This window comes from Hemiscyllium ocellatum, chromosome 28 (assembly GCF_020745735.1).
Source record: "Hemiscyllium ocellatum isolate sHemOce1 chromosome 28, sHemOce1.pat.X.cur, whole genome shotgun sequence".
Classification (NCBI taxonomy): domain Eukaryota; kingdom Metazoa; phylum Chordata; class Chondrichthyes; order Orectolobiformes; family Hemiscylliidae; genus Hemiscyllium; species Hemiscyllium ocellatum.
The window spans coordinates 46,645,817-46,665,414 of record NC_083428.1 but is presented as its reverse complement, the minus strand read 5'-3'; the positions used below and the strand labels follow the sequence as shown (position 1 = coordinate 46,665,414).

Genomic DNA, 19,598 nt, shown 5'->3' with positions numbered 1-19,598 from the left:
ATGAAGACAGTATTAGGTACACTTCTGACCCTCCCTATTTAGAGCAAAAACAACTAAACTCACTCATAAATAAACAAATATTGAAAGGTACTAAACTACAAACCTCAGAAATGAATTAAAATATGGCTGACAAAAGGAATTATTGGAGAACTGAGTAAATATATGACTCTTACCGGTCTGCCATGGAATTGAGACCCTGGAATGAAACATTCATTGTAAATAACATCATCAAAATTAACTTTAATATATAAAATAACGTGTTCAATCATTCAAATATTGCTTGTTCCAAATTTTTCACCATATATTTTATTATATTCTTTTATTTAAAAAAATAGAACTTTGTGGTTCTGAAGAAAATGGAGCCCGGGTGTCTCTGACCTCCCTTTAAAGTTCTCACACTTTCCTATAATTCCTGCAGATTTGGAAGAAGTGTCAGACAATTAGTGCTATCACTGCAGAGATCCTTCAGCATGACCTGGACAGGTTGGCTGAGTGGACAAATCAATGGTAGGTGCAGTATAATTTGGATAAACGTGAGGTTATTCACCTTTGGAAGCAAAAACAAAAAGGCAGATTCCCACCTGAATGGCTGTACATTAGGAGAGGGGAGTGTGCAGTGGGACCTGGGTGTCCTTGTGCACCAGTCACTGAAGGTAAGCATGCAGGTGCAGCAGGTGGTAAAGATGGCAAATGGTACGTTGGCCTTCATTGCCCGAGGTTTCGAGTACAGGAGCAGGGGTGTGTTCTTGTAGTTATACAGGGCCTTGGTGAGGCCGCACCTAGAATATTGTATGCATCCTTTTCTGAGGAAGGATGCTCTTGCTCTCTCTCGAGTGCAGTGGAGGTTTACCAGGCTGATTCCGGGGATAATGGAACTGAAGTATGGGGAGAGATCGACTGACTAGGTTAGGATTGTTTTCACTGGAGTTCAGATGAATGAGGGGGACCTCATAGAGACTTATAAAATTCTAACAGGGTCGATACAGGGAGGATATTCTCGATGGTGGGTGTGTCCAGAACCAGAAGTCACAGTCTGAGCATTCGGGGTGGACCATTTAGGACAGAGATGAGGAGATATTTCTTCACCCAAAGAGTGGTGAGGCTGTGGAATTTGTTACCTCAGGAAGTAGTTGATGCCAAAACAATGAATATATTCAAGAGGTGGCTGGATATAACACTTGGGGCGAATGGAGTCAAAGATTATGGGGGAAAAGCAGGATTAGGCTATTGAATTGGATCAGCCACGATCATGATGAATGATGAAGCAGGCTCGACAGGTCAAATTTGATTTTAATTATTTAATTATTTAATTTTTTCAATCTGATCATATGAAACCATTCCAAAACCATGGGACAATACAAGGATATAGGCTTTCATGCACTACATGAACTGGTATGGAGATTTAACCCGCATTGTTAGCATGAATCTGCACTGGACTCTCAACATCTAGCCAACAGAACTAACCAACTTCGACAGTCCAGATCTAAAAGTAAATGCAACTCATCACAATGCAGCGTGTTATTAAACCACCGCTCCTTTCACCAGTTAGCTTAAATGTATATCTTCTGTTTAACTAATCTCTTGCAGATGGAAATTTCATTTTTTAATTATGTCAAAATCATCCATAATTTTGAAGATGTCTGTTCTGAAGAGGTGAAAAATGTGTTACTGGAAAAGTGCAGCAGGTCAGGCAGCATCCAAGGGGCAGGAGAATCGACGTTTCGGGCATAAGCCCTTCTTCATTCCTGAAGAAGGGCTTATGCCTGAAACGTCGAATCTCTTGCTCCTTGGATGCTGCCTGACCTGCTGCACTTTTCCAGCAACACATTTTTCAGCTCTGATCTCCAGCATCTGCAGTCCTCACTTTCTCCCTGTTCTTAAGAGGTGATGATAGCAAAGTGATAATCTCACTGGCATAGTAATCCAGGCGATCCTCTGGGGACAGGGGTTGAGTTTATGGCAATTTATGGAATCTCAATTTAATTAATAAATCCAAAATGCTAAAGTTAGACTCACTTACGGTGACTATGATTAGATTAGATTCCCTACAGTGTGGAAACAGGTCCTTCAGCCCAACAGGTCCACATCAACACTCCAAAGAGTAACCCATCCAGACCCATTCCCCCTAACTAATGCACGTAACTCTACGGGCAACTTAGCATGACCAATTCACCTAACCTGCACATCTTTGGATTGTGGGAGGAAACCGGAGTACCCAGAGGAAACCCACACAGACACAGGGAGAATGGTGGCACAATGGTTAACACTGCTGTCTCACAGCGCCAGAGACCTGGGTCAATTCCTGACTCAGCCGACTGACTGTGTGGAGTTTGCACATTCTCCCCATTGGCCATGCTAAATTGCCCATAGTGTTAGGTGAAGAGGTAAGTGTAGGGGAATGGGTCTGGGTGGGTTGTGCTTCGGCGGGTCGGTGTAGACTTGTTGGGCCGAAGGGTCTGTTTCCACACTAAGTAATCTAATCTAATCCACACAGAGAGTCACCTGAGGCTGGAATCGAACCCAGGTCCCGGGTGCTGTGAGGCAGCAGTGCTAACCACTGAGCACTGTGCCACCTCCTGAACCACCGTGCCGACTATATAAAACTAACATTATTTGTTGTTTTTAAAAAAAAACATCTGGTTAATTTTTTTAACTTGGTCTGGCCTAACTGTGACTCCAGGGCTACAGGAAAATGACTGAATCTGCAATGGCCTAGCAAGTCACTCAGTTCAAGGGCTTTTAGGGGTAGGCAACAAAGTTTGACCTTGCCTGGGACAACCACATCCTATGATATGATAATAAAAAATTCTTTGGAGGACTGAATGTCCTTTGGAAGGATGAACAGAATAGCAAGAGGCTGTTAAAGATTAGTTTTACCAGAATACCAACAAAGAGGTCATACACACTTGTTATTATTGAAACGTTTGGAAATTCATTGCCTGTGGCATTTAGACAATGATGATGCTTACATTTCTCCTTCATCTGCTTTCCTATTTGCTGTTACTTAATAAAAGCAAAGATGAATAAGCAGTTAAAAATTTATATTTTAATAGAATATAGGAATTTAAGGGGTTGAAAACGAATTAGGAACCCGCTACTTAAATCATCATTGTTATCCCTCACTTGCTCCTTGCCAGAAATACATCCCATTGTTTCCTGTCCTCACTTACTTCAATTGTACTGCTAACTTCCTAATGTTTGTTACGAACTGGTTTTGAACCCTTCATAACAGGGAAACTTATTCCTAAATAAAGTTTGCCAATTCTTTCCATAGTTCCATAAACTTCAGTTGGATGGCTGTCTAAACTGCTTAACTTTCTGATATTCCAGAACTCTAGTCCATTTACCATCTGAAGCCAGAGTTCACGTGTTCATGTTTGCACATAATACTGTGTTATTGGAGACATTGAGAAAGGTGCAGTAATACCTGGATAAATACAAGATCTTCATTGTGTTTCAGAAGGTCACTGAGATCAGTAAAAGACTTTTCAAAGTCTTTCACTTTCTTTTCCAGGTTGCAGATCTTAACATCAATCTCTGTAGTCAGACGGCTTTGTTCACTTTCCAGGTACCGCAGTATCCGCCTCTCTTCCTTGTCAATGTGCTTCCTCAGTGTCTCATATTTCGCTTTAATTTTCATCTGTACAACTTTTTTCATGCTCTTAAAATGCAGAAGGAATTTTGTCACAAACAAGAACAGATTAATTCACCTTACTGTTGCAAAAATGAGATAATTTCCAATGAGAAAAAAATTCTCTCAACACTTCCCTCTTACCTAAGACAGACATGATGATGCTGAAGGATAGATTGGTCACTCCCATTTTTGACCTCTTTAACCAGATAATTTAATATCTGTCATTTTGAAAATGACAGCACCCAGGATTAAAGATGTAGTAGGTCATTTGTAATCAGATAGAGTCACAGACAGAATCATGATTTTGTGAAAGGGAATTGTATTGACTAATTTATTAGAGTTTTTTGAGGACCTATGAAGCAGGTTGATAAAGGGAACTACAGCAGTGTATTTGGATTTCCAAAAAGCATTTGATAAGTTGCTACATGCAAGGTTACTATGCAAGATCAAAGCTCATGGTAACGATATAATGTGGATAAAGACCATAAAACCACAACATATAGGAGCAGAATTAGGCCATTTGGCCCATTCAATTATGGCTAATGTGTTTCTCAACCTGATTCTCCTGCCTTCTCTACGTAACTCTTGATCCCCTTATTAATCAGGAACACATCTATCTCTGCCTTAAATATACTCAGTGATTTGGCATCCACAGCTCTCTGCGGCAATAAGTTCCACAGATTCACTCATCCCTGCCTGAAGAAATTCCTTCTCATCTCAGTTCTAAAGAGCTGTGCTATCATTCTGAGGTTGTGCCCTCGGGTCCTGGTTTCTCCTACTAGTGGAAACATCTCCACATACACTGTATACAGGCCTTTCAGTATTCTTTAAGTTTCAATCAAATCCCCCCTTACCTTCTAAACTCTATTGAGTGCAGACCCAAATTCTTCAACCACTCCTGATATGACAAGCCCTGCATCCCCAGAATCATTCTTGTTAACCTTCTCTTGACCCCCCTCAATGCATTCTTCCTTAGATACAGGGCCTAAACTGCTCACAATATTCCAAATATGGTTTGATCAGAGACTTACACAGCCCCAGCAGGACATCCCTCTTTTGTATTCTAGCCTTCTTAAAATGAGTGCTAACATTCTGTTTGCTTTCCTAACTGCCTACTGAATCTGCATGTTAACCTTAAGAGATTCCTGAACCAAAACCCCTAATTCCCTGTATGCTTCAGATTTTGAGCCTTAGAATCATAGAGATGTATTGCTCAGAAACAGACCATTTGGTCCAACTGGTTCATGCTGACCAGATATTCTACATTAATCTAGCCCCATTTGCCAGCATTTGGCCCATATCCCTCTAAACCCTTCTTATTCATTTACCCGTCCAGATGCCTTTTAAAATGTTGTAATTGTACTAGCCTCCACCATTTCCTCTGGCAGCTCATTCCATACACGCACAACCCTCTGTGTGAAAATGTTGCCCCTTAGGTCCCTTTTAAATCTTTCCCCTCACACCTTAAACTTATGCTATGTAGTTTTGGACTCCCCTACCTTAGGGAAAAGACCTTGATTATTCACCATATCCATGCCCCTCATTACTTATAAAGTTCTGTAGGATCACCCCTCATTTCTGGAGATTTTCCCCACTTAGGAAATAGTCTACGCCCTCTACTCTTCCTACGTTGAGTTCTATCTACCCATTCCTAGTGCACTCACCTAGCCTATCCAAGTCCTTCTGCAACATCTCCACCTCCTCAACATTACCTGTTTCTCCACCTATGTTTGTATCAGTGCTGCTTAGCCCCATATCTAAGGAAGGATATGCTGGCCTTGGAGGGAGACCAGATGGGATTTGCAAGAATGATCCCAGGAATGAAGGGTTTGACTGAACTCTGGGTCTGTACCCATTGGAGTTTAAAAGGATGAGGGAGGAATTTCACTGAAACATTGATAAAGGATTGGAAAACAGGATGAGCTAGTGGAATGCCACAGAGGTCAGTGTTGAGGCAAAACTATTTACAATCTATATTAATGCCTTGGATGAAGGGACTAACTGTATTATAGGTGGGAACGTAAGCTGTGAGAACATTACAAAGTGTGTCTGAAGTGATATGACAGGTTAAGTGAGCGGGCTTTAATTGGGAGGATGCAGAATAATGTTGGAAGATATGAGTTTGTCCACTTTTGGAGAAAGAAGAGAAAAACAAAATGTTTTGAATTGTTGCGGAACTGCAGAATGCTATTATACAGAGGGATATGGATCTCCTGGTAGATGAATGACATGGGGTTAGTGTTTGGATACAGCAAGTAATGAGGGAAATAAATGGAATGGTGACCTTTGTTGAGCAACTGACCAGTATAGTGATAGATAAAGAAGATGTGCTAAAAAGGCCAGCAGCACTCTAGGTAGAGAGATCACCAGGCCTGGATGAGATGCATCCTAGATTGCTGAGAGAGGTAAGGGAGCAAACTGCAGAGCCAATGACAGAAATTTTCCAGGCTTCTCTGAACATGGAATTAGTCCCGGGGACTGAAGGTTGCAACTGTGATCCTGAGCCTAAGGATAATCCTGGAAACCTATCAGCTTGACATCAATGGTGGAAAAACTGATGGATAAGATAATCGAAAAGTAAGTTAGAGAAAAGTAAGTTAACACTAGACAGTCAACATGCTTTGTTAAGGGAAGGTCATGGGACATTTTTTTTCTTGAGCTCTTTGACAAGGCGCCACAGGCAGTGGACGAGGGTAGTGTTCTGGGTGTTGTGTATTTGAACTTGCAGAAAGCATTTGATAGGATGTACCTGGCAGGCTGATTACCAAATTAGAAATGTTTGGGTTCTTGGCAGCATGGGCGGCACAGTGGTTAGCACTGCTGCCTCACAGCACCAGAGACCCGGGTTCATGTTCTCCCCGTGTCTGTGTGGGTTTCCTCCGGGTGCTCCGGTTTCCTCCCACAGTCCAAAGATGTGCAGGTCAGGTGAATTGGCCATGCTAAATTGCCCGTAGTGTTAGGTGAAGGGGTAAGTGTAGAGGTATGGGTGGGTTGCGCTTTGGCAGGTCGGTGTTGACTTGTTGGGCTGAGGGGCTTGTTTCTAAGAGGGTAATCTAAGTTGGCTAAAAGGTAGGAAACAAAGGGTAGGAATGGGCTTTTCTCAGCAAGTGGTGTTTACCAGGGATTGGTGTTGGGTCCCTTGCTTTTTAAGATTTATTTAAATGATTTGGAGATGGGTGCTCAGAACAAAATCTCTAAATTTGCAGATGGTACTAAACTAGGGAGAATAGATGCTGAGCAACTTCAAAGGGACATTGCCAAGTCCCTGGGCCAAATGGGCCAACACCTGGCAAATAAATTTCAATGCACAGAAATGTGAGGTAATGTATTTTGGTAGAAGAAACATGGAGAGACAACAGAGGCTCAATGGTAGATTTAAAGGGAGTACCAGAACAGATGGATCTCAAGGCTCAAGGGAATAATTCTCTGATGATGGCCAGGCATGTTGGTAGAGTTGTAAAGAAGACTTATAGGATTCTTGGATTTATAAATAGAGGCATAAGAGTATAAAAGCAAAGAAGTGATGCTACACATCTACAAATCATTGATCAGAGCACACTTGGAGTATTGTAGTCACTTCTGCATACCTTATTTAAAGAAGGATATTAAAACCCAGGAGAGAGTACAAAGGAGACTAAGCAAAATAATACTAGGAATGAGAAATTTTAAAAACAAGGCGCGGTTAGAGAAATTGGTCTTATTCTCCTTGGAGCAGAGAGGATTTATAGGTGACCTTATTGAGGTTTTCAAATTATGAACAATTTTGACAGGGTAAAGACAGATATCCTATTTCCACTCGTTGATATGTCAGTAACTAAGGGGTCACACTTTCAATATTGTCAGCAATAGAGTTAGGAGCGAGATGAGGAGAAACTTCTTTACTCAGAGAATTGTTAAGATTTGGAATTCACTGCCTGGGAGAATAATGATGATGAATTCCATAGGAGGTTTCAGAAGAGAGCTGGACATATATTTGAAAGGGATGAAGTGAGAGGGCTATGGAGATGGGGCTGGGTGTCTGTTTTGGGAGCTAGTACGGATACAATTGGTCAAATGACCTTCTTTTGTACTGTAAGCCTCCAGACGTTTTATGACATTTTCAACAGCCCTCATATTTAATTGGTTTCTTGTCAGTGTGAATATTTTGATGTGCCAGCAGATAAGAATAACTGATTGCCATAGCCAGTGGCCATAAAGAGAAATTCAAAAGAAAACAATAATCTCATTATTAAGTTTAAGTCCTGCTTCATTTAAAAATGGACAACCTTGCTGGATTTATAAAATAGCCACAGCTGAACACATGATTGTATTTTCAGAATATTCTGAAGTAAAAATGTTTCAAAAATATTGGGTTGACACAGCATCTCATGAGAAGGAGGAACTGAAAGAAATCAGTATTGGTAGGAATTATGGGTAGGAAATTGATTAGATTAAAGGGCAATAACTACCCCTGGACTGATAATCTACACCCCAGAATGCTTACAGAATTGGCCCTAGAAATAGTGAATGTTTTCTTGGCCTTTCTCTGAGATTCTATAAACTCTGGAACAGATGCTATAAACTGGAGGTTGGCTGATGTAACCTCACCATTATAAAACAGTAAAGAGAAAACATGGAAATATAGAACAGTTAAGCCTGACATCAATAGTACATAGAACATATAGAACATAGAAGGATACAGCGCAGTACAGGCCCTTCGGCCCTCGATGTTGCGCCGACCGAATCCTACCTAACCTATACTAGCCCAATAACTTCCAAATGCCTATCCAATGCCCGCTTAAATGACCATAAAGAAGGAGAGTTCACCACTGATACGGGCAGGGCATTCCATGAACTCACAACCCGCTGTGTGAAGAATCTACCACTAACATCTGTCCTATACCTACCACCCCTTAATTTAAAGCTATGTCCCCTAGTAACACCTGACTCCATTAGCGGTAAAAGGTTCTTAGTATCTACCCTATCTAAACCCCTAATCATCTTATACACTTCTATCAGATCTCCCCTAAACCTTCTCTTCTCCAATGAGAACAGCCCCAAGTGCCTCAGCCTTTCCTCATAAGATTTTCCTACCATTCCAGGCAACATCCTGGTAAACCTCCTCTGCACTCGTTCTAAAGCTTCCACATCCTTCCTATAGTATGGCGACCAAAACTGCACACAATACTCCAGATGAGGCCTCACCAGAGTCTTATACAACTGCAACATGACCTCAGGACTCCGGAACTCAATTCCTCTGCCAATAAAGCCCAGTACACCATATGCCTTCCTCACAGCACTATTTACCTGGGTGGCAACTTTCAGAGATCTGTGTACATGGACACAAAGATCCCTCTGCTCATCCACACTACCAAGTAGCCTACCATTAGCCCAGTAATCCATCATCTTGTTATTCCTACCAAAGTGAACGACTTCGCACTTAGCTACATTGAATTCCATTTGCCACATTTCCGCCCAGCTCTGCAACTTATCTATATCCCGCTGTAACCTACCACTTCCTTCCTCACTATCCACAACTCCACCGACTTTTGTGTCATACCTACAATTTTCTGATCTGAAGTCAGATCTGAAGTAGGGCAATGTCATAAAAGATTTAATAGCAGAACATTTGGGAAACAGTGACAAAATCAGATTAAGTTAGCATGAGACCATAAGTTCATATCAGAGCAGAATTAAGCACTTCAGACCGTAAATCTGTGGCAAGACTATGTCTTTAAGAGGTGTATTTTGTCCTGGTTATTTTTCAAGCGAGATTTTAAGGCAGAGGTGAAAAGCTGTCTAGTGAAAACTTGTAAAGTAAGCAGCCTATGAGGCCTTGGGACTTTGTTTAAAAGTTGAAACAATAGAAGCAGCCTGAATGGGTGTAGTCAGAAATTTTAGTTTTAGCTTTCAGCAGTTGTTGCTGGTGTCTCAGCAGGTTTTAGAAGCTGAAGTTTATCTCTCGCTGCTATACTCTGAGTTTTCTCTTGATGTTTTCCTATTGCTGGAATTGCATATGAGACAAGCTGTTTTCCTGAATTTGTCTTTGTCAAGGGTGTGTTTATGGGATTTTACTACATTGGAACAGTTAATTAGTAATAGTTACTGTATCTATTACTTTATTAAGCATTTCGATGGAGGTACAGCTAAGTCAATTCTTTATCAAAACTTTTCTTTTGCTTTATTTCACCTATAATGTAAGAATAAAGTGTGTTTTGGTCCACATTGATAATTTGACCAAACAAATTGCATCTGGAACTTTTACATTTACCTTTAAAATAAGAAAAGTTCAGGTCCAGGCCACCTTCCTGCCAAATAACAGATCCTATTCTGCCACTTGATCAAGGCTGGTAAATTTCTCAACCCCATTCTCCTGCCAAATCCCCATAACCCTTGATCCCCTTACTAATCAAGAAGCTATCTATCTTTGTCTTAAAGATAGTCAATGACTTGGCCTCCACAGCCCTCTCCGGGAATGACTTCCGTATATCTGTACCAAAAGGAAAATCTTGCCTGGCAATTACACTAGAATTTTATGAGGGTATAATTTGTAGAGTTCATGTTGGGGGCAGTGGATGTATCTTCCATGATCTTTCAGAAGGCTTTCAATTAGGCCCCTCAAAAGAGATCAGCATGTAAAATTAAATATGTGTGAATGGACTGTGTACTGACACAAAGAGGGAACTGGATAGTAGATACAAAACAAAAAAGGAATAAACGGGTCAATTTTGAATGGCAGCTAACGGGGTAACAGGGGGATCTTAGTACTTGGACCCCAGCTATTCACGAAGTATATTGTGACTTAGATGAGGCAACAGAATGCACTTTCTTCAAGATGGCATCTGACATAAAGTTAGTTGGGAGGTGGGGAGTGGGCTGGGACTTGTGAGAAGGATACAGAGGGATTCAGTATGATTTGTTTCACATTGAGTGCAGATGAATTATAATTTGGATAAAAGCGAGGTCATCAATTTTGGTACCAAGAACAGAAAGGCAGCTTGTTATCTGAATGGAGGTAGACTGGGAAAAGGGGAGATGCAGTCTACACAAAAGTTGCTGAAAGCATAAACGTACAGAGAGTGGGGTGTCCAGAACCAGGGGCCACGAGATGTTGTTTGACAGTGTCTTACCTGTGCATTCTTTTTCTCTTTGTGAAGATCACTTAGAACAAGGTGAACTGCTTCGACATTGTTCCGAATCTTCTGAAGCTGATGTTGTAAATGATTCTAAAGTAAGAATATTGAAGACATTGTAAACAATATAAAAGCCAGGTTTACTGCAAAGGATGATTGCCATTGTTGTTCTGGTGGTTTCACATTTAATCAATTATATGAAAAGTTGAGTTTGAATGATTGTGGATTTTTTTTAAAGAAGTCAGTGAAAGATATTTGGAGCTTTTTTTTGACAAGGTAATTCTTGTTTTTCTCATAACTGCTCTTTTTGATGGAGTCTTCCCATCTGAGTTTACAATTGGTCGGGTTCCAGCTGCTGTTTGTAGATGTTGTTTGGAATAGTTTGGGACAGATGAAAAACAGAAACTTCCCAGTCCAGCTTTCCCTTCTCTGGAAAACAACCCTCGATGCCGGTCTAGTACCTGGAGCCTGTGTTCTCCATGAAAAGCCTCTGAAAGGTTTTGTCAATACTTCATGAACAATTGTGTTAGCAAAAGTCCCAGAGGACACTGCATGTGTTAAACAACATCTGTCTCTGTGTGCCAGCACATCAGACCAACATTTCAGCATCTTAAACATCATCCTTTTTGCTTTCAAGAGTTAACAATTATTTGGTGGCTCAGTGGTTAGCACTACCACTTCACAGTACCAGGGACCCAGGTTCAATACCAGCCTTGGGTAACTGTCTGTGTGGATGCAAGGTTTGTGAAGATTTGTAGCTCAGGTTGAGGTTTAGGGTGTAGGTTTGCTCGCTGAGCTGTAGGTTTGATATCCAGACGTTTCATTACCTAGCTAGGTAACATCATCAGTGGCGACCTCCAAGTGAAGCGAAGCTGTTGTCTCCTGCTTTCTATTTATATCTTTCTCCTGGATGGGGTCCCTGGGGTTTGTGGTGATGTCATTTCCTGTTTGTTTTCTGAGGGGTTGCTAGATGGCATCTAGATCTATGTGCTTGTTTATGGCGTTGTGGTTGGAGTGCCAGGCCTCTAGGAATTCTCTGGCATGTCTTTGCTTAGCCAGTCCCAGGATAGATGTGTTGTCCCAGTCGAAATGGTGTTTTTTTTTCATCCGTGTGCAGGGCTATGAGGGAGAGGGAGAGGGGGTTGTGTCTTTTTGTGGCTAGCTGGTGTTCATGTATCCTGGTGGCTAACTTTCTTCCTGTTTGTCCTACGTAGTGTTTGTGGCAGTCCTTGCATGGAATTTTATAGATGACGTTGGTTTTGTCCATGGGTTGTACTGGGTCTTTTAAGTTTGTTAGTTTTTGTTTGAGAGTGTTGGCGGGTTGGTGAGAAAGCAGGAGACAACAGCTTCACTTCACTTGGAGGTTGCCACTGATGATGTTACCTAGCCAGGTAATGAAACATCTGGATATCAAACCTACACCCTATGTCTGTGTGGAGTTTGCACATTCTCCCCGTGTCTGCATGGGTTTCTGCTGAGTGCTCTGGTTTCCTCCCACAGTCCAAAGATGTGAAGGGTAGGTGGACTAGCCATGCTAAATTGCCCATAGTGTTCAGGGATGTGTAGGCCAGTTAGATTAAACATGGAAAATGCAGGGTTACAGGAATAAGATTGGGGGATGGATCTGGGTGAGGTGCCCTTTGGAGTGTCAGTGTGAACCCATTAGGCTGAATGACCTGTTTTCACACTGTAGGGATTCTATTAGCCAAAAGGATATGTTTTTCCTCTGCAGAGAGAAACCCATTGATTTTGAATCTTTATTTCTCTGTTTTAGGATATTGCAAGGAGTATTAATATTTTCAGATTGTGCTTATTAATAAACACATATTGATGGACCTTTTTATTTTTAATCTAATATAAAGAAAGCATCAGATTAAGCACAGGAGGAACCAGGAAAAACAACAATACTGATGTTGTGGGGTTAAAGTGACCCTTTACCATCTAAGTCATAACGTCATTTCCATTTTGGTCTCAAAAAAACCAAGATGCATGAAAAAAGCATCTCAGGAATCACATGAAAAACATTCACAATTGACTAGGTGGGCACGGTGGCTCAGTGGTCAGCACTGCTGCCTCACAGCGCCAGAGACCCGGATTCAATTCCTGCCTCGGGCAACTGGCTGTGTAGAGTTTGCACCTTCTCCCCGTATCTGCATGGGTTTCCTCCCACAGTCCAAAGATGTGCAGGTTAGGTGAATTGGCCGTAGTGTTAGGTGGATTAGTCAGCGGTAAAACGTAGGGGGGGTGGGTTGCTCTTCGGATTGGACTTGTTGGGCTGAAGGGCCTGTTTCCGCACTGTAGGAAACCTAATCTAATCTAAAATTGAAGACTTGTGTAAAAGGAGCAAGTGTCATGAAAACGAAAGGAGAAATCAAAAGAACAAGGGAAACTCAACAGAAAACCAGCAAGGAGGAGATTACAGAAATGGAAAACCACTGGCCTACTTGTGGCCAGAGAAATGTCAGTCTTGTCCTTCCAGCCAAATGATTGCCTTTGATAGAAAGTGCTTTTAATAGGGCACAGGATCAGACAATAGACATGGCACCAATACACAGGGGAATTGTTTTTTCTTCGTTTAAAGCACCTTCGTCTCTGGTTAGAATGTGGTGGATGGAGTCCCATTCTGGGTTGACACTAAGGGAATTTTACATTGTTCTATCCTTCAGATTCAGTAGGACATTTAAGATGCCAGTCAAACAGCAGAACATTCTGATACCATGGCCAACATTTCTCCCTTAGTTAATATTGTCAAAACCGAGTTAAAAATCACACATCACCAGGTTATAGTCCAACAGGTTTATTTGGAAACATTAGCTTTCGGAGCACTGTTCCTCAATCTTGTCAAAACTGCTGTATGAGACATTGTTGGGACAAAATGGCACCTCTAAAAGTAATTCATTATGTGAAAAGATTTTAAATGTTATAATGTATTTGATACTATGTGAAACAGCTTTTATAATCTGTCATGATTATGTTGATCTAGAGGATATTTTTGGCTATTTACAGTCTTCCAAGACTTCCTAGGTTCTTCATCAATGTGAAACATTAATTTTCCTGCCATAAAAACTACAGACCCCCTTGAGTATTTCCAGCATTTTCTCTTTTTGGATTCCTAATATCTGCAGTACTTTGTGCTTAAAGCGTTAGTTTGGCAGTCCAAATCTAACTTTCCAAGAAAGCATTTTTTACTAACACTTAAATTGCAATATAATAACAAGAGAAGATCAATTAAAAAGAATACCTTTCTTTGAATGTTCACAGCCAGGAAGGAATGACAATGCTGACACGAAAGCCAACTGTAGCTGGTCCAACCTCCCTTGGATTTGAAAGCAGCATTGGCTTTCTGACTGTGTATCATAGTTTTTACAGGTTTGAATGGTTGAGAGCACACACACCATGCAAGGATTCTAATTTTAGATACTCCAAGAAATTACAATATCAACCCCATATGTGGATTTCCAAATCAGGAGGTGAGTGGTTTGAAGGAGAACTTGCAAGTGGTAGTGGTCTCATGTATTTGCTACCCTTGTCTATTAGATGGAAGTGGTTGTGGATTTGGGAGGTGCTGTCTAAAGAGCCTTTTGAATTTCAGTGGCACAGCTTGTAAATGGTACACACTGCTGCTACTGAATGTGGAGGGAGTGGATATTTCTGGATGTGATGCCAATCAAGTGGTCACTTTGTCCTGGATAGTGTCAAGCTTCTTGAGTATTGTCGGAGTTGTACAAATCCAGGCAAGTGGGGAGTATTCCATCATATTCCTGACTTGTGCCTTGTAGATGATGGACAGGCTGTGGGGAGTCAGGAATCCTGCAGTGAGTAACTCACCTCCTAACCTCTGAGTTACTCTTGTAGCCATTGTATTTGTATGTCTTGCCCAGTTCAGTGATAACATATTGATGTTTAAAGTCAGTTTCTGGTAAATGAAAACCCACAGGATGTTGATAGCAGGGGTATTAGTGATGCTAATGCCACTGAATATCAAAAAACAATGGTTAGATTCTCTCTTGTTGGAGATGGTCATTGCCTGGCATTTGTTTGGTGTGAATGTTACTAGCCACTTGTCAGCCCAAACTAGATATTGTCCAGATTTTGCTGCATTTGAACGTTGTCTGCTTCAGTATCTGAGGACATGTGGAATGTGCTGAACGTTGTGCAATCTATTGACGAACATCCCCACTTCTGACCTTATTATGGAGAGAAGATCATTGATGAAGCAGCTGAAGATGGTTGGGCCTCTGACACCACACTGAGGAACTCCTGCAGAGATATCCTGGAGCTGAGATGATTGACCTCCAACAACCACAACTACTTTCCTATGCGCCAGGTATGACTCCAACTGGTGATTCCCATTGACTCCAGTTTTGCTAGGGCTCCTTAATGCCATACTTGGTCAAATATGGTCTTGATGGCAAGGGCTGTCACTCTCACCTCACCTCTGGAATTCAGTTCTTTCGTCCATGTTTGAATCAAGGCTCTAATGAGGTCAGGAGTTGAGTGTTCTTGCAGGACCCAAACTGGATATCAATGAGCAGGTTATTGCTGAGCAGGTGCTGCTTAGTAGCATTGTTGATGACATCTTCCAGTTTTGATCCACTGATGATTATCAGTAATAGGCCGGGTTGGATTTGTCCTGCTTTTTGTGCACAGGGCATACCTGGGCAATGTTCCATAATGCCAAAAAAATTCCAGTATTGTAGCTGTCCTGAAACAGTGTGACTAGGGGTGCAACTAGTTCTGGAGCATAAGTCTTCAGTGCTATTGCTAGAATGTTGTCAGGGCCCATAGCCTTTGCAGGATCCAGCATTTCTTGATATCACGTGGAGTCAATTGAATTGGCTGAAAATTGCTATCTGTGATGGTGAGAGCACTGGAGGAGGCCAAGATGGATCATTCCCTTGCCATTTCTGGCTGAAGAATGCTGCAAGTGCTTCAGCCTTATATTTTGCACTGATGTATTGGACTCCTCCATTGTTGATGGTGGGAACATTTGTGTAGGCGCCTCCTCCAGTGTTTAGATTTTCTTAGATTTTTTTTAGATTACTTACAGTGTGGAAACAGGCCCTTCGGCCCAACAAGTCCACACCGACCCGCCGAAGCGCAACCCACCCATACCCCTACACTTACCCCTTCATCTAACACTAGGGCAATTTAGCATGGCCAATTCACCTGACCTGATCATTTTTGGATTGCGGGAGGAAACCGGAGCACCCGGAGGAAACCCACGCAGGCATGGGGAGAATGTGCAAACTCCACACAGTCAGTCGCCTGAGGCGGGAATTGAACCCGGGTCTCTGGCACTGTGAGGCAGCAGTTTAGAAGTTTAGGATACCAGTTTAGAAGAATGAGAGGAGATCCAATTGAAGTATATAAGATGCTAAAAGGGGTTGACAAACTAGATGCAGAGAGGATGTTTCCTCACAGAGTCATACAGTCGTACAGCACAGAAACAAACACTTAGGTCCAACCAGTCCATGCCGAACATAATCCCAAACTAAACTAATCTCACCTGCCTGCTCCAGGCCATTATCTCTCTAAACCTTAGAATAAGAGGTAATAGCTTTAGGATAAGGGGTAGCAGATTTGAAACCGAGATGAAGAGAAATTACTTTATGCAAAGGCTCATGAGTCTGTGGAGTTCACTACCACAGAAGGCCTGGAGGCTGGGATATTGAACAGAATTAAGGAGGAGAGAGAGATTTTTTAACTAGTAATGGTTAAAGGGTCATGAAGAGAGGGCAGGAAAATGGAATAGTGGCCAAGCTAAAATCAGCCTTTATCTTATTAAATGCTTCTACCTGGAGGTCAGTGTTGAGTGAGGTCCCGCAGGGCTCTGTTCTTGGGTCTCTGCTCTTTGTAGTTTTTATAAATGAGGTGATTGAGAGGTGGGTTAGTAAATTTGCAGATGACACAAAGGTTGGAGGTGTCATTGATAGTATAGAAGGCTACTACAGGCTGCAGCGTGACATAGACAGGATGCAGAGCTGGACTGAGACACGGCAGATGGAGTTCAACCTGGATAAATGCGAAGTGATGCATTCTGGAGGGTCCAACTCAAATGCTGAATGTAGGATTAAAGACAGGATTCTTGGCAGTGTGGAGGAACAGGGGATCTGGGTGTGCAACTATATAGATCCCTTAAAGTTGCCACCCAAGTGGATAGTGTTGTTAAGAAAGCATATGGTGTTTTGGCTTTCATTAATAGGGGGATTGAGTTTAAGAGCCGTGAGGTTTTGCTGGAGCTCTACAAGTCCCTGGTGAGACCACACTTGGAATATTGTGTCCAGTTCTGGTCACCCTACTATAGGAAAGATACAGAGGCTTTGGAGAGGGTGCAAAGAAGGTTTACCAGGATGCTGCCTGGACTGGAGGGCTTGCCTTGTGAAGAAAGGTTGAAGAAGCTCGGACTTTTCTCTCTGGAGTGAAAAAGGAAGAGAGAAGATCTGATCGAAGTGTACAAAATAATGAGAGGAATAGATAGAGTCAATAGCTAGAAACTTTTTCCCCAGGGCAGGATTGACTGATACGAGGAGTCATAGTTTGAAGATATTAGGAGGAAGGTATAAAGGAGATGTCAGAGGTAGGTTCATTACGCAGAGAGTTGTGAATGCATGGAATGTGGTGCCAGCGGTGGTGGAGGAAGCAGAGTAATTGGGGACATTTAAGTGACTGCTGGACATACACATAGATAGCAGTGAGTTGAGGAGTGCCTAGGTTAAGTTACTTTATTTTACATTAGGATTAAACCTCAGCACAACATCGTGGGCCAAAGGGCCTGTTCTGTGCTGTAGTTTTCTATTTTCTTAGTGTGTCCCCACCCTAACCTGTGGACCACTTTGTGCTGCTCCTCATAGAATCCCTACATTGTGGAAGCCGGCCATTCAGCCCATTTAGTCCACACTGACCCTCCAAAGAGCATCCCACTCAGACCCATGCCCTTACCCTATTCCCTTAACCTTTCATTCCCCATGGCTAATCCACCTAGCCTGCACATCATTGGACTATGGGAGGAAACCAGAGCACCTGGAGGAAACCCATGTGGATACAGGGAGAACATTCAAACTTCACAGAAACAGCTGCCTGAAGATGGAATCAAACTCAGCTCCCTGGCACTGTGATGCTGCAGTGCTCACCACTGAGCCACTGTGCTGCTCAGTCTCCTTGTTGCCAATCTCAATATTTTACATCATCACAATCATGTTTTCATTTTCTCATCATCATAGCCATCTAATGATTGGCCTAATGAATCATCAAGGAAGTAGAATATAGATATGTGTTAATGGCAGTTGTCTTTCTCCCAGGATGGAAGATTTCAAGACGAGGGGACACATTTTCAAGGTGAAAGGAGAGAGATTTTAAAAAAGACCAAGATAATTTTTTACACAGAGGGTGGTTGGTATGTGGAATGAACTTCCTAAGGAAGTGGTGGATGTGGGTACATTTAACGTGACAACATTTAAAAGACATTTGGCTAGATACATGAATAGAAAGGTTTGGAGGGATATGGACTAGGAGCAGGAAGGTGGGACTAGTTTAGGTTGGGATTATATTCAGCATGGACTGGTTGGACCAAAGGACCTGTTTCTGTGCTATATGACTCTATATATTAAAAGTAAAAAACATATTCCAAATTAAGTCATAATTAAATCACCCATACTCCATTTTTAAAATTTCAGTAACGAACTATTGCATCAGCTGGTCATATCCCTAATGCCGTATTATATTTGTATCATTAGACTTGAACTGGTTACACAGTGGTAAATTAAAGGGATGGAATCAAGTGTGCGTATGCCTCGCCATCTTTACTCTAACTCTTCCTTAATGCAGTTAGTAATACAGTTTTGCAGTAATCATCACACACTTACCCTGAGCTCCTTCTCACCTTCGCTGATGCTCCCACAATTGTGGCCCTTGTGTTTCCCAAATACAGTGCAGAGAGTGCAGACACACACCTTATCCTCCTTACAGTAAATCTTCAGCAGCTCCTGGTGCTCTGTACATTTCCATTGGGACACATCTGCAGTGGGATCTACAAGGAGATGGCTTTTAAACACAGTGCTCTCGGTGTGATGTCTGAGGTGTTCGGGGCACATGGAAGCGTCACATTTCAGGCAGGTCTTCACTGCCGGCCGTATTTTCTCAGTGCAATAGTTACACAGAACAGCATCCTGGGAGACCTCCAGAGCCAGGTATTTCTGAACGATATTTGCCAGTTTAAAGTTCCTCTCAAGGCCGGGCCTCTCGGTGTACTCTGCTCTACATTCAGGACAGCAGTAAGGGGCTGCAGCCGTGTCATTCCAGGTCTCCTCAATGCAGCTTTGACAGAAGCTGTGTTTACAGTCGAGTATCACAGGGTCCGTGTAAATCTCCAGACAAATAGCACAGGTTAATTCCTCCCCTAAAGCCTCCTGAGCTAAACCGGTTGCCATGTTCATGTCGGGGCTCTCTGAAATGCGTGCTGCTGTGTTACTGAAATTTATCTAAATGACAACAACAGCCTAGATCAGCAAAACATCTAGTGTTTGATCCCTTGTGTATAGGGTGTGTAAGTGCACCTGTTAACAGCTGTCCATGGATAATCTACTGACTAGTTGGCTTAGGATAGCAACACCCAGGAACAGAGCAAACTAATTCACTTGATAACTAAGTAGTTGTAACAAAAAACATTTTTTTATTGCCAAAGTAAGCCCAGGTTATTAGATGTCAGATGTAAACATAATAAATGGAGGTACCTCAGGATGTCAGACTCAGCATCTAAAGGTAATCATGGATGTTAATTCAGGAATATCCCTTGTTCATGACAGAGTGAGGGAAAGGAACTAGACCAAATAATGTCAGGGACAGAATAAGCT

General features: G+C 42.0%; 1 protein-coding gene across 1 annotated transcript; it reads right to left on the bottom strand.

Moving 5' to 3' along the window:
- Positions 1-169: 169 nt before the first annotated feature.
- On the bottom strand, positions 170-19,181 carry LOC132829044 (E3 ubiquitin-protein ligase TRIM8-like). The gene is made up of 4 exons (XM_060846331.1): positions 18,612-19,181; positions 10,744-10,839; positions 3,428-3,661; positions 170-196 (listed from the first exon to the last, which is right to left on the bottom strand). Exons 1-4 carry the CDS (start codon positions 19,179-19,181, stop codon positions 170-172), a joined length of 927 nt encoding a protein of 308 aa, XP_060702314.1.
- Positions 19,182-19,598: the final 417 nt, after the last annotated feature.

Coding starts and splice junctions, on each gene's coding strand:
- LOC132829044 (XM_060846331.1), bottom strand. CDS start 19,181: ATGAACATGGCAACCGGTTTAGCTCAGGAGGCTTTAGGGGAGGAATTA. Junction 10,840..18,611: donor AAGGTGAGAAGGAGCTCAGG/GTAAGTGTGTGA, acceptor TTCTTACTTTAG/AATCATTTACAACATCAGCT. Junction 197..3,427: donor AAGATCTTGTATTTATCCAG/GTATTACTGCAC, acceptor GTTTCATTCCAG/GGTCTCAATTCCATGGCAGA.